This window comes from Oncorhynchus keta, chromosome 30 (genome assembly GCF_023373465.1).
Source record: "Oncorhynchus keta strain PuntledgeMale-10-30-2019 chromosome 30, Oket_V2, whole genome shotgun sequence".
Taxonomy (NCBI): domain Eukaryota; kingdom Metazoa; phylum Chordata; class Actinopteri; order Salmoniformes; family Salmonidae; genus Oncorhynchus; species Oncorhynchus keta.
In genome coordinates this window covers 35,303,886-35,330,262 of record NC_068450.1, presented here as the reverse complement: position 1 = coordinate 35,330,262, position 26,377 = coordinate 35,303,886, and the positions used below count along the sequence as shown (strand labels likewise).

The window sequence follows — 26,377 nt, the reverse complement described above, 5'->3', positions numbered from 1 at the left end:
AGAGACTCACCAGCAGCAAGAGCGACATCATTGATGTATACAGAGAAGAGAGTCCAAGAATTGAACCCTGTGGCACCCCCATAGAGACTGCCAAAGGTCCGGACAGCAGACCCTCCGATTTGACACACTGAACTCTATCAGAGAAGTAGTTGGTGAACCAGGCGAGGCAATCATTTGAGAAACCAAGGCTGTCGAGTCTGCCGATGAGGATGTGGTGATTGACTGAGTCGAAAGCCTTGGCCAGATCAATAAATACGGCTGCACAGTAATGTTTCTTATCGATGGCGGTTAAGATATCGTTTAGGACCTTGAGCGTGGCTGAGGTGCACCCATGACCAGCTCTGAAACCAGATTGCATAGCAGAGAGGGTATGGTGAGATTCGAAATGGTCTGTAATCTGTTTGTTGACTTGTCTTTCGAAGACAGAAAGGCAGGGTAGGATAGATATAGGTCTGTAGCAGTTTGGGTCAAGAGTGTCCGCCCCTTTGAAGAGGGGGATGACCGCAGCTGCTTTCCAATCTTTGGGAATCTCAGACGACACGAAAGAGAGGTTGAACAGGCTAGTAATAGGGGTGGCAACAATTTCAGCAGATCATTTTAGAAAGAAAGGGTCCAGATTGTCTAGCCCGGCTGATTTGTAGGGGTCCAGATTTTGCAGCTCTTTCAGAACATCAGCTGACTGGATTTGGGAGAAAGAGAAATGGGGAATGCTTGGGCGAGTTGCTGTGGGGGGTGCAGTGCTGTTGACCGGGGTAGGGGTAGCCAGGTAGAAAGCATGGCCAACCGTAGAAAAATGCTTATTGAAATTCTCAATTATAGTGGATTTATCAGTGGTGACAGTGTTTCCTATCTTCAGTGCAGTGGGCAGCTGGGAGGAGGTGTTTTTATTCTCCATGGTGTCCCAGAACTCTTTTGAGTTAGTGTTTCAGGAAGCAAATTTCTGCTTGATAAAGCTAGCCTTGGCTTTTCTAACTGCCTGTGTATAATGGTTTCTAGCTTCCCTGAAAAGCTGCATATCACAGGGGCTGTGCGATGCTAATGCAGAACGCCATAGGATGTTTTTGTGTTGGTTAAGGGCAGTCAGGTCTGGGGAGAACCAAGGGCTATATCTGTTCCTGGTTCTAAATTTCTTGAATGGGGCATGCTTATTTAAGATGGTTAGGAAGACATTTAAAAAAAATAACCAGGCATCCTCTAATGACGGGATGAGATCAATATCCTTCCAGGATACCCCGGCCAGGTTGATTAGAAAGGCCTGCTCGCTGAAGTGTTTCAGGGAGCGTTTGACAGTTGTTGCGTTAGGAACATGCCTGGACATGTTTTACCAAAGTAAAATATATGAATAAGTATAGAGAGAAGAAAAGTGTTTTAGCTCAAATTTCTTTGAGCCCATTCAATTTTAACATAGTAATAGTCTAAGAAGACAAGTTAACATGTAAAAGAAAGTAGTGGAGAAATTGATAATGCCTGTCATTGTACTTTTCTTACGGAATTTCTGGTTAATTGAACTTTTGTATGATATCTGATGCATGCAAATGTTCCTTTTTTATGACAATCTTCTGTTCCCTCTATTCCCTCTATTTTGTGCCCCATATCCACTGAGTGGAGGCTGCTGAGGGGAGGACGGCTCATATTAATGGCTGTAATAGAGCAAATGGAATGGCATGAAACACATGTAAACCATGTGTTTCATACCATTCCATTAATTCCAGTCCAGCCATTACTAGGAGCCCGTCCTTCCCAATTAAGGTGCCACCAACCTCCTGTGATACTACTAGGAATCGTGTATCTGGAGTGAAATATAGGGAATGTTATCTAGTGGAGGCTGCTGAGGGGAGGACGGCTGATAATAATGGCTGTAATAGAGCTAATGGAATGGCATGAAGCACATATAAACCATGTGTTTGATACCATTCCATGAACTCCGGTTCAGTCATTACCACGAGCCCATCCTTTCCAAATAAGGTGCCACCAACCTCCTGAGATACTAGTGCATATAGGGAATGTGTATCTGGAGTGACATATAAGGAATATTATCTAGTTCCTCAACACTATCACCTGCACACATACACAATCTATTGTTCTCTATTGCGTGCTCTTTCTCTCTCATATACCAACCTATAAACACACCTGCTGATGCCCTGCTGGGTATGCATATATGGATTGTGTAATAAAGAAAAATACACTGCAAATTGACCTAAAAGTTGAATAGATCAACAATAACAAAATCCACCATATCATAGCAGTGACTGACTTTCATATCAACCTTTCAGTCAAAGCATTGAAGCCTAAAATGCCATCTCTGTAAGTTGATTGGCCTTTAGAATTTGCACAGCCTCTTTACTCCGCCCCTATATTCTTTGATTGGGCACACTGTTACTGGAGCAGTTGGCAATGTACTGCAAGTTTTTTTTTTACCTCTAGCTAAATGCCCAGACATGTAGCTTGATTTTGTAGCGGATCCGCATTGTTAACTGGGTAGGTGAACATCAAGAGAGATAGAGCCGTATCCATGCACTAACTTGTTGGAAAATGATCATCTGTACGAAAAAAATGGATTACCCCCTCGGAACCCAATGTCAGCGCGTCCAGAACCAGGTATTTTTCTTGCTACTAAAAAGCCAGTCAACATTCAAATGTACGATTAGCTAGCTGGCTAGTAATGAAGTTAAGTCGACTGTGTCGTTCATTCATTTGCCCAGAAAAAAACTTGAGGCAGATATTGTCTCCTTTCACGAAACTAATGTACAACTAACGTTAACTACAATAGTACGTTAGATGGCTGCAGTCAGAACCACTTCATATGGTGTTGCTTTTATGCTCGAGCTAAACTTTTACTTTATCTAGCTGGCTAGCGGTAATTATTTACATTTCCTAGATGACTGTCTTGCTAACCCAGAAAACTGAATTGATAACTAACGATAGATGACAGTTGACCAGGGGCAGGTGAGCAGCTAACTATCTAGTGGCTCGTATTTTAGCTAGTCTGCCAATTAATATGAGCGAGGTATTAAGTTTGCTCTAGTTTACTACTAACGTTACCTAGTGACTTATTGTTTCTCGTCTCTGAAATAACATAGCTAAGGTAGTTAACAATGGCCATACATTGTCAGTATGGCTAGGTAACTAGCTTACTTGAGGGAAATATACGATTTTAAGAATGTTCTCAGTCAATGAATGGGAAGTTGCTGTTGACAAATGGTTTAGTCAAAAAGCTTGCTAATCAGTTAAGCGAAATGTCAAAATTATGTGGATAGGACATACCCATTCAACTAAATTTAATGGGATTGAGTGGTTACCTAGAATGTAGCTAGCCAAAATGGATTGGCAACTAACATCTGTTAATACGCTAACTATAATACCCTTCATCCTGATGTCTTTGCATTACAATCGTATTTTTCCAGGCCAGGTTTGATATGCAGTGCTATCAGCCGCCTACTCTTTTTCTCTTTTTGTGGAAGAACGTGATAATGACATTATCTCTAGAGCTTTGCTCGTGCAGAAAAGTGTCTGCTAATACAATGTCATTCTATAATTATGGCGTCAGTCTTATGACGGTTTACAAAGAATCTCGCTAGCTAACGAACAAAGGTTGTCGTTGACAATCAGAATTCGAGGAGCTGATTTTTCTGTTGTTTCAATCGGCCTAATGCATTGTCCTCTGCCGTAATGTAACACGTTTGGTAAATATATTTGTTTTGTGTGTCTTTTTTTTCACTAAGATGTTGACTTCTTTGTGCTCTGTGATGCTGGGTGCACTGCCAATCAAATTTGTTTTTCTCTTTTCCATGCTGTTTTTACCACGTACAGCCGAAAGGGGGCAGTGCGGATAGGATAACTTGTTTACTGCAATTCAACATTCAGAAGTTGCTAGAACAATAGAGGAATGTGATCAGTGACATGAATTCCTTAATATTTGATATGAAGATAAACTTGACCAATACCTATGCTTTGTCTACAAGTGCACTTGCAAGTAGGGGTTTAGAGACCTATGTTCAATGCAATTCATGTACATGTCAGGTGCATCACTTTTATGTCCTGCAGCAAACCTGTCTTAAATTTGAAAAATTATGATAAATACCTAAAGAGATTTGTACAAGGCGTTTGCAGATTTGACTAGACAGGAGCAATATGCTGGTCATGTTTATGTGAGGTGTATATATCTCATTTGAATAAATAAGATGTTTACAGTTTGGACATTTGTTGCCGCACTGGTGAGAAAACAACCGGCATATTGTTGCACCATGTATTTGGGTGTTCTCTCTTTGCGCAGAATCAAAAACATCACATCATAAATAAGCTTGCTGCAAAGTGCGCACACTGGCCCAAAGTAGGGTCCCCTTCTAGACTATTGCTCCCCTTATCTCCTCTCAATTAAAGTGCCACAGATAAATGGCAGGTGGCGAAAACGGTCTTATCTGCTGCCATGCATATGCATTGGCCATTCTTAGGCATGGTTTTAGTTTGAAAAAGAAGCAAGTCGGAGAGAGGGTTGAAAGGGGGGGATTATGAATGTGTACCTAACCAGGTTACAACAGATAAAGTAAAGTAACCTGATATTCTCAAATACCTTGAGTGCATTAGGACTTGTGTTTCTAGTCTTTATTTTCAGCTCTATGTAGGCTGGCAAGAGTACAGGTTTGTTTGTGTTTGTTATCCTGTCTTTTTATGTAGGCACCATATAATCTGGCTTTACCTGTCTGTCGCCTTTATCTGAAGTTTTGTTTTGTTATACAAGTTTGCCTGTGTCTCCATATGAATTCTGGCATGTTTGTGTTGGTGGTCTATGGCTGCTGTCCTGCCCAGCTCCCCCCCCCTCTCCCCCTACGGGCTGCAGCTGGCTGTTTTGCACTCCTCCCTGGGTTCAGGTTGCAGAGCCAAAAACAGGTCTCGCCGTTTGTGTTTCTGGTGAAGAGGGACGAGTCTGTTAAAGGCAGGCAGCTGGGACACTAGCAGAGCAGCACATGACAAGGACGGACCCCTTCAGCCTCACTCAGAATGCAGATTGAATATCCACTCTCTCCTCCTCCATCTGCAGCTGACCCCCTCCCCTGTAGCCCCCTGCACTACCTCATCCGCTCCCTCACTCCCTCCCTCTGTCACATTTACCCTTGGAACGACTACTGGCATAATTTTTCTACTCGTCTTTGTTCTCATCTCTGCATACCTCTCATTTCCTCATTCGTACTCAACAATTTATAGGCCATTGTTGTCTGTTTCCTTAACCCCTTTTCCCATCTTTGTTTGTTTCTTCTACATCTTTCCCTCCCACCCCCTCACCACTGCCACTTTCTTTTTCATCTTGTTTATACCCTGTGATGTTCTCTGATCAGTAAACAAATGTATGGATGTATGTAGAACTGACGTAAATTGTAATTTCCTGTCTGGGACTGATGCTGTTTCAATTTGACTAGGCAACTTTTTTATATTGGAACATGTCCAAACATGTTGGAGATTAATATCCCTATTAGAGCATACCTAAATGTTCAATTAATCTACCCAGCCCTTATAGAAAATGTAGGCCAAATGTATGCCGGTGTGATAGTTTGAAGTGTCTGGGATTTTTCTGGTCTGGTTTGATTCATTAGTGACCCATTTTTAAATAATGCCGACAACAATGAACAGAAAGACTAGTTCCATGTCTTCAGAATCAGACCACTCATCGTGCCTTTTAAATGGTGACTGACCTGTTGAGCGTGCCTAACGTATTTGTCTTGACTGCGGCTCTGGGAGCCTGTTTTTCTGGGTCAGCCGCGAGGTGGGGTGTCGTCAGGCTTGGTTATCAGGCCCTGCTGAAATGGGATATATTTACAGGGGGAGTGGGGCATGGAGTCTCAAGCTCAGAGCGTCTTGGTTTGGAATGGGGTTCTATCTGGGACACTGACTGGTCTGGAGCTTTGTCATTCCAGCTTTAACGCAACGATTGGACATAGAATATTAATAAAACACATTAATATGGTGTCATGGCCACAGCACCATGGCAGGGTTTATAAAGCCTGGGGAGAGCCCTGCCACGATTCCCCACCCACTGAAATTAAACTCGGAAGTGTTTTATTCGCTTGTATGGAACTTGATTCTCAGAAAGTTCCTCAATCTCCTTGGAGGCTTGGTTGGAGTTCTTAGTGGGAGTTTCTTGAGGCTTGTTTATTGATGCCTGTTGAAGCCAGAGAAAACCCCATCAAGGAGTGTGGGGCCACAAATCAGTTGTGTGCACGTGCGCAGACGCATGTCTGTAGGGTTGTGAGTAACAAACACCTGTGCCAGAGATATTGGTATTAGACAGGCGAGGCCACAGTCAGAGTTGAGTTCCCATTTTACTTGAAAGTGGGTCGGGGTCCAAGTCAGCGTGTCAGAGCTTTCATTCCTGTTTGCTATGCTCTCCGTCACTGAATCTCCTCATCTTCTCGCTCTCCAAAGGCCTCCACACATCCATACCGTGCATGCTCTATATAGGCCTGCCATCAGATTGACAGGCAATAGCTGTTGCGTTGTGAATGAGGACTCATACTTGAAGGACATGGAATGCAACATTTAATCATTGAGGCAATGAATTCCATGAACTGATTAAACCCCCTATGCCTACCTGTTCCCCCTCTTGACATCCACCAGCATGTTGTATTCAGTTTATATTGGAAGGCTTTGTACCTAATGCTGGAGGAAGAGCAGCGCCACCTGCTGGTTATGGCACAAAGTGTTTTTTATATTTTTTTATATGAAACTGCGAAGCCAGGGAGATATGTTAACATGATGGTCAAATGCCAAGGAGTTATTCCATAAGGCAGTGGAACTAAATAACGACTACTGATATAGCTTTGGTATGACAGGGGTCATAACTCTCCACAGTGGTGGGTTACTGAAAACACTAGGCTCTGCCAGCAGAGGTTGCTGAGCCACTTGGCCCCTAGGTAAGCTGGCCTGGCCTCTCACATTTCACACACTGGGGAACAGACTCAAGACCTGTTCTCAGCCACTCACTCTCTCTCTCTCTCCCCCCAGCGCTAACAACTTTTCCTAGAAGCTGTTGTGTGAGAGAGATAATAAATGTCTTTAGCCTTTACAAAACCAGGCCCGTCCAGTCCATATTTCTCTTGGCCGATGTCTCTCCTCCCCAGCCAGTCTCTCGCTCTTTATTCCTCCTTCATTGCTGTGTTTCTTCCCTCATTGAGGCCTCATCCAGTTCCAGTCTGGTAATTTCCCCATACACCCGAGTTCCTCTGCTCTTCTCTACTCAGGTTATCAGCTCCTCTCAATTTAAAATGGAGGGTTTTGAGCACTTTTGGCATTATTCAGGGTACCACTTTTAATTCACTGTCGTCTCTTTGCATCCTCCTATGACTATTGATCTGTTTGTCTTTTGGTATATCCTCCCTGGTACTGTGAGTGTGTGGGATGCCAGGCTCTTTTTTTCCTTTACCGGCAGGTTTGTGTTTTGCAGGGGAATATTGTGAGGAATGTCTAGTGGTACAAAATCTCTGCTGCTGTTACAAGAAGGCTCCTGTCGATGGATTGATTCAAAGTTCATAACCCACAGCTCAGTCCTGACGTGCCTGAGATGCACAGACTGAGTGTAGGTTGACACCACAGGGACCTTCAAAACAGAGGCTGTCAGCCTGCTTGTGAAAAATCCTGCCATTTTTAAAAATGTCCATCTTGTTATCAACATTGATTTTCACCTGGCAAGGAGGAAGATACAGACCTTGCTGTGTGCGTTCAGTCGGTGACATATTGTCTCTGCCACCTGTCTCACCGTCCTCTTCCTCTGGTCCTGTCCAGGTGATGAAGGTGAACGCCGAGAAGGAGCGGGCGTCGCTGCGGTGCATGAAGGCTCTGGCCAGCAGGGGGTGTGTGGACGCCGTGTCCCAGCAGATGGCCTCTCACCCCCAGTACCTGGAGAGCTTCCTCCGTACCCAGCACTACATCCTCCACATGGACGGCCCCCTGCCCCTGCAGTACCGCCACTACATTGCCATCATGGTGAGGCCACTGGAACCACGCATGATGCACAGAAATGCATCTTGTATCTGCACCAATCATGCACACCCACACGTAGTTGCATACACTTGCACAGACATGTAAACACCTCATTCCGCCCACACTCAAGGACACCAAAGCACTTTCATATACATAAACAGTCACCCGTACTCGGCTTGGCCCACCCACGCACAATGTCAGAAACACTGTCAACATGCTGGAGACAAGCCTGTTACTGTTCTAGATGTACTTGTATTTAAGTCCTCTCCCCATCTCTCCCAGGCTGCAGCACGGCATCACTGTGGCTACCTGGTGTCTCTGCACTCTGCCCATTTCCTCAGGGTGGGGGGCGACCCGCTGTGGCTACAGGGGCTGGAGGCCGTCCCTCCTCGCCTACAACACCTTGACCAACTCAACAAGGTTCTTGCCCACCAACCCTGGCTCACCGCCCACTCACACATACAGGTACCACAGGAACCAGCTATTATAAAGAATATGTAACATTCCTACAGATCAGATATTTGGATGTCAGCTTTGTGCTTTTAGTGTTATATCCCTGATCAGTACACTTACATTCTAGTCATTTAGCAGACACTCTTATCCAGAGCAACTTACATCAGTGGTCCTTCTGTGGCTCAGTTGGTAGAGCATGGCGCTTGTAACGCCAGGGTAGTGGGTTCGATTCCCGGGACCACCCATACGTAGAATGTATGCACACATGACTGTAAGTCGCTTTGGATAAAAGCGTCAGCTAAATGGCATATATTATTATTATTATTATTATTATCAGTAATTTATGGTTAAGTGCCTTGCTCACGGGCACATCAGCAGATTTTCACCTAGTCTGCTTTGGGATTCGAACCAGCAACCTTACGGTTACTGGACCAACACTGTCTAATCTCCACCATGAGGCCTACTCTCTGCTGTGTCCTTCCCCCACCAGGCGTTGCTGAAGACGGGAGAGCAGTGCTGGTCTCTGGCTGAGCTGGTTCAGGCTGTAGTGCTCCTGGCCCACTGCCACTCCCTCTGTAGCTTTGTTTTTGGCTCGGGCACTGACACCGACCCCGTCCCCCTTCCCAGAGCCCCCAACGGCACCCCCCCGGGCTACTGCCTCTGTGACGCTGCCAACGGCAACGTTAGCGTGCCACAGCCTCTCACCTCACCCTCAGACCACACAACACGACGACGGGTAAGTGTTGTATGCCGTATCAGACTGAATATGACGTCCGAGCTATTCCACAACAGATCGTTGCCTGAAACCACAGTCGCATGTCTCTTCACTCTATTGTCTCTCTCCTTCTCTTGGCAGTCTCTGGACTCCAGTTGTGAGATGGTGTGTTTGAAAGAGAGGATCCAGAAATCCCAGGAGGAGAAAGAGAGGAGGGGGGAGCATCTTTTACACACCCAGACACTGCAGCACACAGGTACACTGTTCCCCCTCACTTTCACACCCGATGCTGTGAGAGCTAAACTCATGGGTGAACATTGAGTGACGGATCCCTCCTCAACTATGTTTATTGACCCTCTCACTGTCACCTCCCAGATGTGGAAGATGAGGAGGAGATGACCTACTCTGCAGACCCCTCTCGTTTCATAACAGACCCTGAGTTTGGCTACCAGGAGTTTGCCCGTAGAGAGGAAGACCACTTCCAAGTGTTCCGGGTGCAGGTAAGTACACAGCTGATATTATATACGGCTTATATTCTATGTTGGAATATGTGACACCCTTCTGGGAGGCGACAGGTGTCCATGTCAATAAAGTAGTGAATCAGCCCTCATAGAATATGAGTACAATATACTGTCTCATATATCTATGGGTCTATAGTTAGCTGAGGTGTAACAGGAACCATGTGAGTATTTCAGGTTTGTTTGACTGTGTGTGTTTTCTGTCTGGAAAGGACTACTCCTGGGAGGACCACGGCTTCTCCCTGGTCAACCGGCTGTACTCGGACATCGGGCACCTGCTGGACGACCGTTTCCGCAGCGTCACGGCCCTCCCCTCGTCCCACGGGCCTGACCTGAAGAGAGCCACATGGAACTACATCCATTGCATGTTGGGGATTAGGTGAGATCACGCTACCAGTCTGCACACACACACCGGCACAAGCGCACGTCAGACATACACACACGGCATTCACAGAGAGTTATTGTAAAGTGAGATGCTATCATAATCATATGCATTGCAGCCAGGTTGGTCCTAGGATTCAATGTTTGTGATTCGCTGCAAAGGACCCGCTTGATTCTCATTCACGTTTGTGTGTGCGCGCAGGTACGACGATTATGACTATGGGGAGGTAAACCAGTTGCTGGAGAAGGAGCTGAAGCTTTATATTAAGTCTGTGGCCTGCTACCCTGATGCCACCAAGACCCCGCTGTGTCCCCTGCCCTGGGCACCACTCAAACCTTCTGAGAGGGTACGCACCCCAACTCATACCAATACACCCTGCGTCCATATACAGCTGAACTATATACTGGAAGTAAATCTACCGCATCAAATGCAAAGCGGTAGTTTGTGTTCTCTGTTTCACCCTCCACCACATTCCGTCTCTTCCAGCTCTAATGATATGATCCTCTTTTTTTTCTCTCTCTTAGATCCATGTGAACTTGCTTATAATGGAGGCTCGGTTACAGGCTGAGCTTCTGTATGCTCTGAGAGCCATCACCCAGTATATGATAGCTTAGGTCAGTTGGTGAGAGGGAGAGGCACAAAGTTACAATCACCAACGGTACAGAAAGACCCAGTTAGGAGGCCTCAGGGTTGGGAACCTCTTTACAGCAGGCAGGGATATGGGGAAGAGACTGGCAATTATGAGGGAGAAAGAGCAGCATGCAATGCAGCCAATTCCTGCAAATGTGCGACTTTGTCCTATTTCGCAGTAAAAACTAGGGAAATATATATAATGCAATCATTTAAGCTCTATTTGTGCGATATGCACACTGCAGTGGAAAGCTCTTTGCCAAAGTCAAAGCAATCCCTCTCTTCCCCTCTCTCTGCCTTCTCATTTTCCATTCTGCGAGGTTGGTCTGTCCACTTCATTTGATGTATTTTCCTCTTATCAAACATATCTGCTCTTGATGGTTAATGTGCAATTATATTACTATTATAATAGATATTCATTATTTTCATTTTTAGTAATGTATTGTTTAGCTATGTCTCGATTCTGATGACTGTGATGAACGCAGATGTTTGGTTCTGCAGTGTAGCAAGGAGATGTGTACCCATGGCCAACACAATACCCTCTTTCTTGGTTTGGGATTATTTTCGTCTTTTCAACATTGCATTTGTTCAAAACCAATTGTTTATCCTTTTTTATTGGATTGAGTGAATGTTTTGGTGAGATATTGCCATAGTTTGTCTTGTTACAGTCCTTGTTGGTGTAGGTAGGTGGTAAAGGTGATGGACAATTGTTCATCGTAGCTCCCTTAATGTTTCACATTTTTACTGAAGGTTCAAGAACAAAACCCAAACACTGCAAGATGATATCAAACAACTATAGTTCCTTTTTTTAAAAGCACTTTTTAGATATATAGATATATATTGTAGGTAGCGCAGAGATGGAGATCCATGTTGGTCTGTCTTTTCTTTCCACTGTATGGTGTCTAATAGTAATTATAAACTGGGCGGTTCGAGCCCTAAAATGCTGATTGGCTGACAGCTGTGGTATATCAGACCATATACCACAGGTATGACGAAACATTTATTTTCACTGCTCTAATCACATTGGTAACCAGCTTATAATGGCAATAAGAACAGCCCTTAGCCATGGTATATTGGCCATATACCACATCCCCTTGGGCCTCATTGCTTAATGATCCTGAGGCTGCTTTTTGGGTCCCTCTGTGTTCCGATCAGCTGATCTCCACTCCTAGTCACCCTGTAACCCTAGTCGTCTTGTGTATGTGGAGTAGTGCAGGGACTCACGTGGTCCTGACAGGAGATCAGAACTCACTTCAGTATCTTTGATAAATCTGCAATCGCTACGATTATTTAAAAAACATATTTTAACTTTAAGAAACGCAAAGAGGTGGCTAAAGTAATGTTTTGTAGAGTGAAAAATAAGCTCAGCCATATGAATGTCAATTTTTATATTGATGTGCTCTGGCATAGATCAAATGAAGGAATCTCCATTTCAAAGAAAACCATCTCTAAAACTGCATTGATGCATTTAAGTGGTTGTTGAAGGTCTGTAGAACTCTGAACTGGAATATTGCAACATAAAAGTCCCTGCAAGTGACCTGCATTGAGTTTGAATTGATGTTAAGCATACTATGCTACAGAAGATGTAGACTAAGGATAAAATGTCATCAATGGTCTGTGTACGATCTTATGCATGTGAAAAGTAGGTCTGTCTTTTTCAATTATTTATTTGGCAAGCTTTATGACCTAAATTAAAAATGCTGATTCATGGTACAATTTGCAGAACAGCGTGGGTAGGTACTGCAAACTAGATTTTTAAAATGCAATTATATCCTTTTTTTGTTTTACACTTTTTTTTGTCAACTTTGCATTACAGTACTATAATTGTTGAGTTCTTGATGTTGCTTCTGGGTTCGCTGCTATATCCTGCCTGTTGCGCTGCATCCTGAATATTTTAGAGGCAGCAGGGTGGAAGACCCTTTTCAATAGGCTCGACCGTTTTGAAACGACAGGAGAGAAGAGAAAAGTGCATATCAACAGAAGTGCTTTTTAGTGCAGGTGCCTTTAGGCCATACTGGACTGGTGCTTGAGTGGGCAGACATGACTACTCTGGGCTAAGTAAGAGCCTTGCTAGATAGAGCAGACTGCCCCGACAGCTCCTCAGGAACAGTGTTCTGTGGCCCATATAGAACGGCCAGTGCCATAACCACTGGACACAAGTATGCACAGTGGCTCGTCTGCTACCCACCTTTTTGCGGGAAAATGCATTGAAATGAGTTGACGTAGATGTACTGTAGCGCAAAAGAGCACTACAGTCCTCATTGGCTGCTCGTCAACACCTCTATGACATCGTTATGGCTCCAAATGCAGGAGCGAAAGAGTCTGTTCCTGTCTGAAGCTTCCGACCACCAGGCCAAGGAACCAAAACGATAAGAGCCACTGACACAGAGATGGATGTTACAGTTGTTCAATATTTACCACGTAAATGAATGGACAATAAAATAAACAAAAAAAAGGTTAAACATAAGTTAAAAAACAAAAAAAAACTGTTTTGAAAATGTGAAGACTTATTTTTTCTATAAAGATGTTCTATCAAGCGAGTGTGTTTCCACTTCTTTTCTTTTTACTGGGGTTACCTAATTGTGATTTCACATTTGCCATATGCTGCACTCCTCTCATATTCAAATCTAAATCAACAGTGTACAACTGAAGGACTCGACTACAGTAGTACCTCAAGGAAACCAGTTTAGTCATACCATTCACAGTACTATTGTAATAAGATACATTCAGAAATGTAAACGGCACATATTTCCCAAAAATATAATACAAAGCGGGAGTCCTTACAGTTAAAAGGATGGTTGTCTTAGATCATTGAGGAGGAGTAAGGATGAGGCAAGCCTGGATCCATAACAGAATCTGAGACAGACTGCATCGTGATTTGAGCATGCCTGAAATCAACTCAACACGCATCCCCAACCATTGGCCGAGTTCCCTTCTGATCCCTCACCCCTGTGATCATCTTACTGAGAAATCCACATTTAACCTATCATGCTGTTGTGCAATAAGGAACAACCACACAGTTGTGCTCATATTGCTAACAGTTGATATGTCTGTCACTAACATCGGCAAAGTCAGTATGACATCTGCACATTGATCTGATACTAGTACTCCCTGTATATAGCTTCGTTCTTGTTACCATTTGTCATTTTTAACGGCTTTGTTGATTTGACTGCTTTTGAGGGACTAACTGATGCCGGTTATAAGTGACAGGATGAAAGATGAATGAACTTGGTTCAGCTCTTTTCTTATTCTATTCTCCATTCCACTCACACCAGTGTCCTCACATGCTCCTATTTTCTGATTCTCGGAAACAAAGGCCAACAGGTTGCTACAGAGGCCTGAATGAATTCATATGGTAATTTCCTACATATATTTGAAAGGCCTCCATCTCTTGTGACAACATGATTAAACCATGGCAGTTTATTGGATAACGTCAGAACATGTAGTAGTTCCTCAGAAATGTGGGGATGGAGGTGCACCGGTGAAACCTTTTCTATACACTTAGACCCTCTAGTGGAAGATATTAAGCATTGTGCATTAATGTTAAAGGCCCAGTGCAGTCAAAAACGTGATTTCCTTTGTTTTATAAATCAAATTAAAGTTTATTGGTTGTGTACACAGTTTAGCAGATGTTATAGCGGGTGCAGTGAAATGCTTGCATTACTAGCGCCTAACAGTGCAGTAAAATGCTAATCTGGTTCCAATAACAGATAGTTTTCAGTTTTCCCCTCCCCACTCAAAACACTCCCAGACAGTCTAAGCAACATTCTTTCTTGAGAAATTGCTCTTTGCTTAAGAATCTATTTTTGTTTCTTTGTAACCATTTTCAAAAAGTCACAGTAACCTTAATTGTTACCCAGAAAATATTTCATATTGAGATAAAAATGGCTGTATTGGACCTTTAAAACGTGAAAAACATCCCACTGTTATATTTGTTGATATCATGAAGTTCATGAACAATATAAATGTGAATACTGGTGAACCAATAAAATAATAAAGAACGATTTGGCTAATATGGTTAAACAGATTACGTTTATTTCCACTTTCCAGAACTGTTTCCAATGCCGTCTTTGGCTGACTTTACAATATGTAAAGTAAGATTGAGAGAGAAATAAGACAAAAAGTATCAAAATAAAGTAATTAACACATATTGGCTAGGCACAACTCATCAACCCCTCTGATAACCCCCACCCCTTCTAAAAACCAAACAAAAATATTTACTGTCCACATACTAAAATACTGTATTATCAAAGTGGGGCCATTTAAAAAATAAAGTTTTTAAAGGAGATTACTAACAGCTACTTTTATCATGAGACAATTAGTATTAAAGAAATTGAAGAAAAATATTAAGAAAGGAAATGTTACTGGGACTAGGGGATAAAAAGTCAAAAGACCACAATTGTAGTTGACAGTGGGGGGAAACTCCAGCAGATTATTCAAGGTCAAGGACCCAGCAAATACAGCCTATGGGAAGGATGTCCCCTATACACTGTGCTTTTAAACACGGCCATCACACTTTCAGTCAACACTTAAAACAGTTACACCACTGTCCAACAATGACACATTCCCTTTCATTCGGTCACTCCTATCAAACACTCACACCTACCCTAAGATGCATAAGGAGAGGACATCTCTCAAAGACCCAGCCAATAATGTTAATAGTATGACCATATACATAGAATGGGCTTGGAACCTCTAACCCTGGCAATTTGACATTGGTACACTCGCAACGGCTGCCTGGTATTGTGACGCAATATTTTCCATGGTAATGTATTTTTTCTAATGTCAGTTAAGTTGAATCAACAAATTACAGCACATATTGTGTATGTGTATGTGCCATTGTGTGTACACTATGTGTACACACAATGGCTGCCAGTCCACCCATTATGCCATCATTGACTTGATCAATGTATCACTGCAGAATCCATCACAGCAACCAGAATTATTTGCTGTTTATCAATGGGACTTTCATACATGCTTATTAAAATACCTCAAACTACACGGTATTCACTTTTATTTCAAATCTATTTAAGTGACAAAGTTTGGGGATCACTATATATATATATATAACAAAAATAATAATAAAGGTTTGTTTCTTTAAAGGCCCAGTGCAGTAAATAACTTGATTTCCTGTGTTTTTTTTATTTATTTTACCTTTATTTAACTAGGCAAGTCAGTTAAGAACAAATTCTTATTTTCAATTACGGGCTAGGAACAGTGGGTTAACTGCCTGTTCAGGGGCAGAACGACAGATTTGTACCTTGTCAGCTCGGGTGGTTTGAACTTGCAACCTTCCGGTTACTAGTCCAATGTTTTATAAATATTTCAACACTATGAGGTTGTGATATACTCTTTCAGTGTAAAAGCTGTTTGAAAATATTTGAATGACTGCCTCTTGGTGGGATGGGGTTTTGGCCTGCCTGGTGACATTAGTATACACCAATAAGAAAGAGAGTTCCAAACTCAAACTCTGCCAATAACAGCTAGTTTTCCCCTCCCCACCACTCACAGATGGTCATAGCAAAATTCTTGCTTGAGAAATTGCTCTTTGCTAAGAAGCTATTTTTGTTTATTTTTTTGTACCTTTTTTACTGTTTTCATTGGAAAAAAAATAATCACAGTAAGGTACTTAATTGTAAATGGCTGCATTGGACCTTTAACTAATCAATACCTTTATACTCACTCAAGATCTGTGTGATGCATACAAATGATTCAAGGCCCTAAAGTGATCTAAATATGCACTCATTACATTATGGCCCTCTTAAGGTATGTCATAAATGACAACTAGCACTGATCAATAGGAAAATCTTTGTGAGAAAAGGGTGCTTTATAAAAATGAAATAAAAGCTAATGTATTCACATGGTTACAGTGACATTATTAACAATCATGTAAAACTCCATCTGGGATGCATTTCAGATGAAAAACTGGTCAACACAACAACAAAAAACTTTACAATAAACGAAAACCTTTTTTTCTGACATGAACAAAGAATTAAATACAAACTTCCGCCTAACAGAAAACACATCTTCAAAAGGAAAGAAAAAAATGTGGAAAATGACATGGTGCAACTTGCTATTGAGTAACATGTTCTAGTGTTCAATATTGGCAGTTTAACAACCTCGAACGAGACTATTATTATGATATACGACCAAAGATATCTTGTGTACTTCCATCTGACAGTAAAATTAGAATTTCTATTTTAAAGTGTTAAATTGAAAGTGGCTTGAATCCAAGACACTTGTGTCAAGGATGCCATACTCAAGAAAACAGCAGAACATGAGGGGCTGTTGGTTTCCAGTCTTCTATTTTAACGAAGAAATTCACCTTAAATGTTGTTATTCTGATGATTATCCGATTACCCCCTTAACGAAGATGTTTCCATTGTTATTCTTTTTGAATGACCCTGAGAGATCACTGCTGAAAGCAAAATGTCCTCCATTGTGTAAATTCCATGTGAGGTTTTTATTTGGATTTAAATTTCACAATAGTCAAGTCAAATGAACTAAATAAGTGGCAAGTCAATTTGAAAAATCAAGTTATACTGGTCCACGGATGCACTTTGCCTCACCTCACCTACCTTGTCATTTGTTAAAATGACAGGTCTTTGAACAGGCTCCACTTGCAAAGCTTATCTGCACTGATATACATTGTCCCAAGCACCCCCTTATCTGCCATGCAATTCTTAGTGTTCCTTTGGTTATGTATAAAAACTACATGCATCTCATCTTTTACAAAAATAAAAGAATATATAGAAAATGACTGTTAAAAATGATCTTTGAAATAGTTTTCCCCACCAAAAATGTCTTCTTCTGATTAGTAATATATTAATATCTGTTAATATTTCACTTATAACCTCCATTTCAATTGTATATTAAACTAGTCAAATATATGTATTTTTTTTTAACTTCACACATTGTATTAATTTCATTTAAAAAACGGTTAGTAATGTATAACAAAGTGTAATTAGTGAGAAATTATTCCCACATGAAGCCCCGGTTTCCCTTACTTAAAGCGATATAACATTTAAGGAAAACATTAAATAGCAAAACCCTTCAAAAGGAGATCTTAATTTCCTTCAAGACTTATTTTTAGTTCTCCTGATTGATCTGCATAGCATGTCATGTCTATGTGCATAGCACGTATATACAACCTTCCTCCTCTGATGAAATGATTCAACCTAACTTGGATTTCAGCTCTTCTTTTGCCATTTGAGTATGCTTGCCACCTGACAGGAATACTCCCAAGTGCCTTGAAACACAACATGTAAAACCTTCAAGTGGCCCATACAGCAGTGGAGGAATACTGCTTTCAATGATATAACACTTGGCCAACCAAAACAATTGTTGGCAAATAAAATTACCTTTAAATGCCCCCTGTAAAAAGTTCACAATTCACATTTCTTCATATTGTTGGTGAAATTGCACATCAGGAGAGCAAAACAATACTCCCCCAAAGTTATTTCCACCCTGCTCTTTAGCACACACTGAGCAGAGTCACGAATGCCAAACTGTGAATGCATATCACATATGTGGCCGGGACGAAAGCAGTGTCGCAATATTCTTCCTATGGCAAAAATAAAAACACGAAGCAGACCAACTTGTTGGTCCTTTAAAAACCTGCTGTATGTAAAATATTGTGTGCTTTAGCTTGGAAAATAAATACATGTGACCCTGGATGACAACATAATGATAGTTTTGATAAAGAAGTTCAATCTGCTTTGTGTTTTATTTCCTTGCCACGATACTAAGGAGTATTGCGATACTGGTGTCGTCCCGGCCCTAATCACATACCCCGCACTGTTCAATTACCACTGAAATAACTCCTAGTTACCTTGTAGCTCCAGTCTCTTCAATGAAAAATAAACAAAAAGCACATGTTTCGTACCATCAAGCGACCAAACGCTCAACTAAGTTTGGTCAACCTGCAGAGTCCAATGTCAAATCGTGCATCCTTAACTCAGTCTCATCCAATGACCTTTAACATCTTCACACTTTGCCCGCGTCATACAGGTTGGCTGACGTCACGAAAATGACGCACAATGGGGCAAGAAGCTGAGCTTTGTTATGATTCTGAATGGTCAGATGGCTAGTAACAATGACAAGAAGTTGCCATGTGGGGAATCGTAGGTGGCTCATTTCAGCTGGTTTTATCTTGTTCTTGATACCGTGTCTTGTTTTAATGTGTTTTGACTGATTTCATGTCAATGCTAATATGGCTAAAATGAGCTAGCTAATCAACAACTTTAAAGATCTATGAGACAAGCGCTCATTGTGCAAATGTATTTATGTTTTCAATAAACATTGAGATTAAATATAGTTTACATGTTGTCAACCATCTAAGCCAACCATGCAGTAGTGCAGCCAGAAATGAATTGGTTCCCCCCTAATTTACAGCAATTCTATTTATTTTGTCATGAGGCAGAGAGAAAAATGTGCATTTTTAAAACTCATATACGTGTATTGACTGTGATAAAGGCACTGAATTATGAGTGGTCTTGTTTGCTAAATGAACAAAGTAGGCAGTGGTATGGTGCATTTATATAGTGCATATAGTCATAGAAGCACAGTGACATATGCCTCAATGCGGTCATATTCATGGCTTATTGGGAGTGTTGCTTTCAGTTAGTTATTTTTGGCCACCCATCCCATGAGAGTGAATGTCATTCCAGTTCATCTGAATGTTATTCCAGTGCACTTCTTGTAGGGATGTTAACGGTTAATTGGTTAGCCGCCGAAAATACATTTCACCAGTCATGCTTATCGGTCTATAGGTTAATTTGCATAATTTTGTGAAATTAAATTGGTGTGTGTATTTTTGTTAGTCGTCATGCATCTTAGTTATCATAAGCACAGCATACAGAGTCTAGTTTGAGGAGCAGAATAGCCTACCACCTGTCAGACAGCGCGAGAGTAGCTCCTCAAAAAGCTGGTACTAGAGTGAAATATTTTATAAGCCCAGTCATTGCGTGTTAACTGTTTTGACCACAGCTAAAAATATCAATTGTTATTTCTCAAATTCAACTCATAATTCAAGTGCACCTCCCATTCGCCATTTGAGTGCATATCCTATAGTCAACGGTAGGCAGGCTATCAGCGTGTCACCCACCACTTTACAATGTGAGCTTGAGGCAGCATAATTGTTTGAAACCTGATCGTTTTACTTTACTTTACATAACAAGGCATGTCTTACCTTGCTTCAAAGTAGCCTTGCCAAAATCCAACCATAGAAACATGGAGGAAAATAATATTTAATAAAGATTTCTTCATGCCATTAACCATAATTTTCTACTGCTCTATTGGTTTTCATATCTTTCTTTCGTTGTCCAGAACCTAAAGACACAATCGTAGTCATATTAGCAAACCATCTTAGTTGTTGCTATTAGATTCCCCATCATTCTAAGTTTCATATCTGTCACATATGGAACCGTTTGCATTAGGTGTGCTGTTTAGAATGGTGTTTTCCCGCGAATTGCATTTTGGCAAATGTTTGAAATGGAGGTTTTATTAACTGCTTCATTACAGGAGTTGAACGTTCAATAATAGACATTATAGCCTTTTGACTGTAAGACGATAGGCTTGCTGTTGTTGCATGTTTCCATTAAGTTCACAATGAAACATGTCCGTTCCTTGTATGCATGCATAGTAGGATATTGTCTGTTGGTCATGTCATTTTACTGTTTGGGAAAAATGTAACCATTTGTTGACCGGTTAATGAGGGTTAGCTAGTCGGCAACAAAACTGACCGAAAATTGCTTGCTATGAATTCTATCTAATGGTGTTTGCATGTTTAGGTAAAAATACGATTACTATCATTTATTTTTTCGCTCAATCTGATTGGATGGACCTGGGCCCACGCAGCTACAGCCCTTTCTGTTTTGCCCGTTGGTTTTGTTGCCACACAACCAACCCGTCCATAGTCCAGCTGCAACTTCTCAATATTTGCATTGGGGAAGGTACAGAGGAGTGTTTTTGTGTTTGAACCACATTCCCTCTATATATACAGATGCAGCAGCTTCATTTTATGTCTAAGTTGGTGGTGGTCGGTAATCGTTTACCACCTACAATTTATACGAAAACTGGCCATGTTTTCCTGTGTGCCCCGTCCATTTTACCTTCAATATCAAAGACATCAATGAGGTGTACCATATCAATCCTTAAACTACTTTGGTATAGTAATAATATTCATTGTTATATTAACTCCAAGTAGTTTAGAGTTGTTTGTTGTGTTTTGTCTTTTTACTCTAAATCAATTCTGTCATACTTCTCTCAAAAACACTCCAAGAAAATACATACGGCAAACTCCCCAAAAGTTGCAAGTGTTACTAGAGTGTCTGGGGGGGGGGGTGTGTCTCATGTATGGTGGATCTCCTGACCATCCACTTGTATTGGCACGTGACATGGATGTCTGAGGTCTTGTTTCGTCCTTAAATCCGAAGAAAACTCAAAAGTACAAACGCAAAGGTTAAAAATATTGCTTCGGATCTTCAGCCAATAGGGAGACGAGGAATGGGAATGCGCCAGGTGTGATCTTTGTTGTGAGTGTCGTTGAGTTTTTGTGTGATTGGGATCCTTACCCGCAACAAAGAGTCAAAGACAAATGTTGACTTCATGATGTTCTTGATTAATCTCCTGCACAAACCAAAAGATACAGGTAGTGAGTGAAGGTGAGAGGGAAACAAGGGTATAGTTAGAACCTGAAAGTATAATTTCAGCGTACCTGGCTAACACTGCAAGGGTTGCTGGGAAGTTAGCTGGGTACCCAGTTGTGGGCGGAGCTCTGCGTGGTCGCAGGGCCGGAGTAGCTTTGCCCTCCCTGGATTATGGGGTCAAAGTTGAAATCGATGCCCTCTCCATCCATGAGGTCGCTGTTGATGATGTAGTCAACGTCACAGTCCAAGTTCTCTGTGAACATCTCGATATCCAAGTCGGTGGGCAAGCGGTCTTGACTGGGCAGGAAGCAGCTCGGCGTACCGAACTGGCCCATCCCTGGCAGACCTCCTCCTGCATTGGCGGAGAGGCCCCCTCCGTGGTGAAGCCCCATACCTGGCAGCTGTGCATGCTGGGCTTTGAGGCCGGAGAACTGTGGAGAGTCCTGGGCCATGCCTGACAGGCTCATGCCCAGCTGAGAGTGATGCTGCTGGAGCTGGGACTGGAGTTGAGATTGCATCCCCATGGGTGCCACAGTGTTGGGCTCAAGCCCCTTCCCCAGCAACAGCTGGTTGGGCTTGGCCCGCCCTCCCACCATGGGCCCCCCCATGCCCATCATCCCCACTCCACCCGGACTGGGCATCAGTGGATCCACCTGCGTCATCATGACATCACTGGGAGGCGGGGAGTCCGAAGTGAGCAATGCCTCCAAGCTGGAGCCTCCATGGGTGCCATAGTGACCAGTCCCATGGGAGCCGGGGGTAGGCATAGGGTTGAAGAGGGAGTTGCCATAGTTTGAGGGTTTGGAGTTATTATTGTTGCCAGATTGTGTGCCTGAGGACTGTCCCCCAATCTGGTTGGTGGCCTGGGAGAGGTTGGGTGGCTGCAGCTGACGGAATGTGGGGAACCCGGACCCCCGGGGAAGCAAGGTGGAGGCGGAGGGCAGAGGGGTGGGGGGCACCATGGGTGCCGTGCTGGGACTACCCCTTCCTTGCTGCTCTGTCATCAGCGTCAGGCCATCAATCAGGTCCAGCTCCTCCATGAGTGTCTCGGTGAGGGTTGGCGGCAGGTTGCCCGTGGAGTAGCCTAGTAGACCTTCCTCAGGCAGGTCATCCTCATCTTCCTGGCCGGGACCAATGGGGGACAGCCGGCCACTCAGGGTGCTGGCGTTGGAGCTGGTGCGTGGACGGAAACTGGTCCACATGTCAGGGTCGTCTAGGCTACCGCGGGATGAGGGGCTGCCGCTGTTCACCCCCCATTTGGGGAACTGCTGGGAGGAGTTGGGACTGTCTGTGACGCCATCGCCGTCTCCCCCGGTGGTCCCGCCCAAGCCTGCTGCTGCCTTCTTGGTCTGCTTGGCCCGCATCCGGCTCTTTAGCAGTTTGCTGCTGTTGTCCATGGAGGCAGCACGGCGCCGGGGGGCTTTCCCAGTCTTGCCCCCCTCTGGGTTGAGCATCCACCAGGAACTTTTGCCTGTGGACTCATTGTGAACTCTCAGGAACTTGTTGTGGAGTGATAAATTGTGGCGAATTGAATTCTGAGGTATCGGGAAGGGAAAAGAAAAAGGGTTTTGTTTAACATTGGCGCCTTGTAACTTAGGAAATTATTAAACTTCACTTGATCAAAAAAAAATATATATATATATTTGTCACATACACATGGTTAGCAGATGTCAATGCGAGTGTAGCGAAATGCTTGTGCTTCTAGTTCCGACAATGCAGTAATATCCAACGAGTAATCTAACCTAACAATTTCACAACAATTACCTTATGCACACACAAGTGTAAAGGAATGAATAAGTATATTTACATAAAAAAAATATATGAATGAGTGATGGTATAAAACGGCATAGGCAAGATGCAATGGATGGTATAGAGTGCAGTATATACATATGAGATGAGTAATGTAGAGTATGTAAACATTATATGAAGTGGCATTGTTTAAAGTGGCTAGTGATACATATATTACATCAATTTTTCCATTATGATGACCATAGATTTCAAGTAATTACTTCTATTATTCACTAACTAATGCAGTGTAATAATGTATCATGTGACCACATCAAATCACCACCTTCCGGAGACACCTGAAACCCCACCTCTTTAAGGAATACCTAGGATAGGATAAGTAATCCTTCTCCCCCTAAAAGATTTAGATGCACTATTGTAAAGTGGCTGTTCCACTGGATGTCATAAGGTGAATGCACCAATTTGTAAGTCGCTCTGGATAAGAGCGTCTGCTAAATGACTTAAATGTAAATGTAAATAAGAGCGTCTGCTAAATGACTTAAATGTAATGTAAATGTAAATGGGTCTATATAACATAGTTATAACAATGTGTATAACAATAATGAAGTGCATTAAGGTAAGCATAATTTTCTTTTTACCTTCCACCCTGCTGAGCTGTTGCTATCTCCTTTATCTTTGAAGTAAGGCACGGTTTTCACCATCCAGTCATATATCTGTGCCAACGTTAAGCGCTTCTCTGGAGCGTTCTCAATAGCCTGGCTAATCAGGTCCGCGTAGGAATGGTTCCCCCATGCATTGCGCCGGGATGATCCCTTTCGGGGCGTGGCTCCACCCACTCCGGCTACAACTCCTCCCTCTGAGACCACAACTTTCTCAGACTCACATACGATTTGCTGTTGCTCTTGCTTATCCTCGTCGGCGGGCGGGGTTCCCGCAGCGGATTCAGGTCCGTCTGCCCCCTCCGGTTTAACAGCTGAGATGTCGGGTCTGGGGAGCGGCCATGTGCACGACCTAGGTCTGCTTTGCGGCTCAAAATCTGGGTCAATCTTGGGTACCTTTGAATCCTCCATTGTAAGAGATTGTCCACAAAAGATTTGCTTCACTTCTGAACTATTCTAAATGTTGACTACTAAGAAATAATACTTAAAATATAAAACGTCCAAATAAATAAGTCAGACTGAAAAATCTCTACTAAATAAAAATAAAACAAATATATAATCTGGGGAGGTTTGTCAACACGTGTTTGTAACAGGCACACCAAAATGTAGGCCTATTAAATTAAATCAAATGTTATTGGTCACATACACATATTTAGCAGGTGTTATTGCCGGTGTAGCGAAATGCTTGTTATTATTATTATTATCTGATGTGTCTATGTTCAAACTAGATTGTCTAATAAAATTATTGTATAACCAAAAGTTCAATATAAACTTAAACTATCGTACAAAAAATGAAATTTTCCATCCTCTATTAAGGGGGCTCGTAGAAGAAAGACACACTCTGGATACACCAATATAGCGTCTGTTAATCCTGAGATTGGAGATTAGGGGACCCAAATAATCTCCTTAATAGTAACTATTATAAACCTTCCTATTTACATTGAGCAAAGAAAGGCTGCGATGAGGGTTCCTTTGTTTGTATAAAAGAACAAAGGGAACTCAGGGAGGAATGCACACCAAAACATCTGGATTGCAATCAGAATACCAAGCAATTGATGGCCCACATAACGTGTTATGGTAAAACGTTGCTGTGGGGTATATATTTATATATCAAATTAAAAAACTTCTCAGTTTAGTTTTGGTAGTTTGTTGGAGACAATGTAAATCTATGCGAAGTTTGTGAAAAGGTGAGCTAATTAAAGGGAAAAAAGCTATACAATTATAACTATAAATTGAAATGTTTATTTATTGTGTCTTCCTTTAAAAAAAATTGCCATTTGAGTTAAAATAGAGTCGCCCTCAAGAACATATACTTGAAAAGAACTCACAAATTAGGATTACACAGTGGGTCACTGTCACAAAAGAGCGTTCGTTACAAATGGTCAACTAGCTCAATTTAACGATGCCTCGGTCTGCCCTTGTAAACAACGTGCCGTCTCGCTCCTTCGCACGTAGAAATAACCTCGCGCTCCAATAGAATACTTGAGCCGATAAAAAGTTACAAGATTTATTTCACAATTCTAATTGTGATATATATATACACATATGTGTAAGCAACAACTAATTGATAACAAAATGCACAATACACCTAGCCGTCACTCATACCTGTGAAACAATGTCACTTTGTGGATTCATGGAGCTATAGCAATAAGATGATCAATATTTCAAGTAAAAACTATGCTATATTTGATTATCTAACCAATGCCACGTTTACTGCTGAAAATAAGTCAAAACAGTAATGTTATGCTGGATGTCGTTTCTTTCCACTACAGCATTATTACTTGCTAGTTTAGTAATTTAAGTCGACCGACAAAAATAAATGTTGAGAGCAAAACCTTACTGAACAGTTTGATCATGATGGTCTGTAACAAGAATTTGAGGAAAACAATCGATCAGAAAGTCCGTGGTTTTCTGATTCAGGTTTGCACTCTCCTCCACATTGTGGGCAAGCGCGTGTCGCCATCTGCCATGTTTCTCTACACCGAGGAGCGGCAGCACACGATGCTCACGCGGGCACAAACCTTCAGAATGTGCCTAACTTGAATCAGTCCTCGTCCCCTGGATACGTTAAAGCACGGTTCGGAATCCACGGTTTCTTGAAGTTTACTCTCTTACACATCGGCTGCACTCTCGACACACCAAACGTATTTGTGGAAATAGCGTAATAGCCACCTAGCTAGCTGGCTAACTCCAGTTATTTCGGAGTTTAAAATCGTTTCAAAAGTTGGAAAATGCCTTCAGTACCTTCCTTTGGAATTTGCCCCTTTCAGTAGATAGTTTTGCTCGACTTGTGTCCATTATGGATGTCAAAATATTCAGTCATCGTATATATTTTTTTGTTTTGTTTTGACTTGAAGCGAAGACTCCCTTCTGACGTCTGTTTACCACTGCCAGACAACGTGTACTGCGCTTGCGTGTTGTGGATTGCTGGGAAATGCAGTCAGTCATGTGACGATTCAAAGCACAACAATAAACAACGAAGGACTGGGGAGCTAAAAGAGGTACTTCGGCGCTGAAAATCATGATTATGCATCACTTCATAAAGTGTAAGCACCACCTAAGCCAAAACTGGAAAGTTACCGGTGAAGTATCGTAAATCAGATTTTAGTTGACCAAGTAGTAGCGCAGACTTGTAGGTTTAGGCTACAGATCTA

At 42.2% G+C, this 26,377-nt stretch overlaps 2 protein-coding genes across 2 annotated transcripts; one reads left to right on the top strand and one right to left on the bottom strand.

Moving 5' to 3' along the window:
* Window positions 1-2,379: 2,379 nt before the first annotated feature.
* On the top strand, window positions 2,380-13,209 carry LOC118363465 (sestrin-3-like). Its single transcript, XM_035744353.2, has 9 exons — window positions 2,380-2,598; window positions 7,774-7,974; window positions 8,254-8,436; window positions 8,915-9,160; window positions 9,281-9,395; window positions 9,515-9,639; window positions 9,870-10,036; window positions 10,241-10,385; window positions 10,564-13,209. The coding sequence occupies exons 1-9, from the start codon at window positions 2,533-2,535 to the stop codon at window positions 10,651-10,653; spliced, it is 1,338 nt and encodes a 445-aa protein (XP_035600246.1). The 5' UTR covers window positions 2,380-2,532; the 3' UTR covers window positions 10,654-13,209.
* A 1,473-nt stretch (window positions 13,210-14,682) lies between these two features.
* On the bottom strand, window positions 14,683-26,360 carry LOC118363464 (forkhead box protein O4-like). The gene is made up of 3 exons (XM_035744352.2): window positions 23,703-26,360; window positions 21,387-22,853; window positions 14,683-21,298 (listed from the first exon to the last, which is right to left on the bottom strand). Exons 1-2 carry the CDS (start codon window positions 24,132-24,134, stop codon window positions 21,417-21,419), a joined length of 1,869 nt encoding a protein of 622 aa, XP_035600245.1. The 5' UTR covers window positions 24,135-26,360; the 3' UTR covers window positions 14,683-21,298; window positions 21,387-21,416.
* Between the last annotated feature and the right edge of the window lie 17 nt (window positions 26,361-26,377).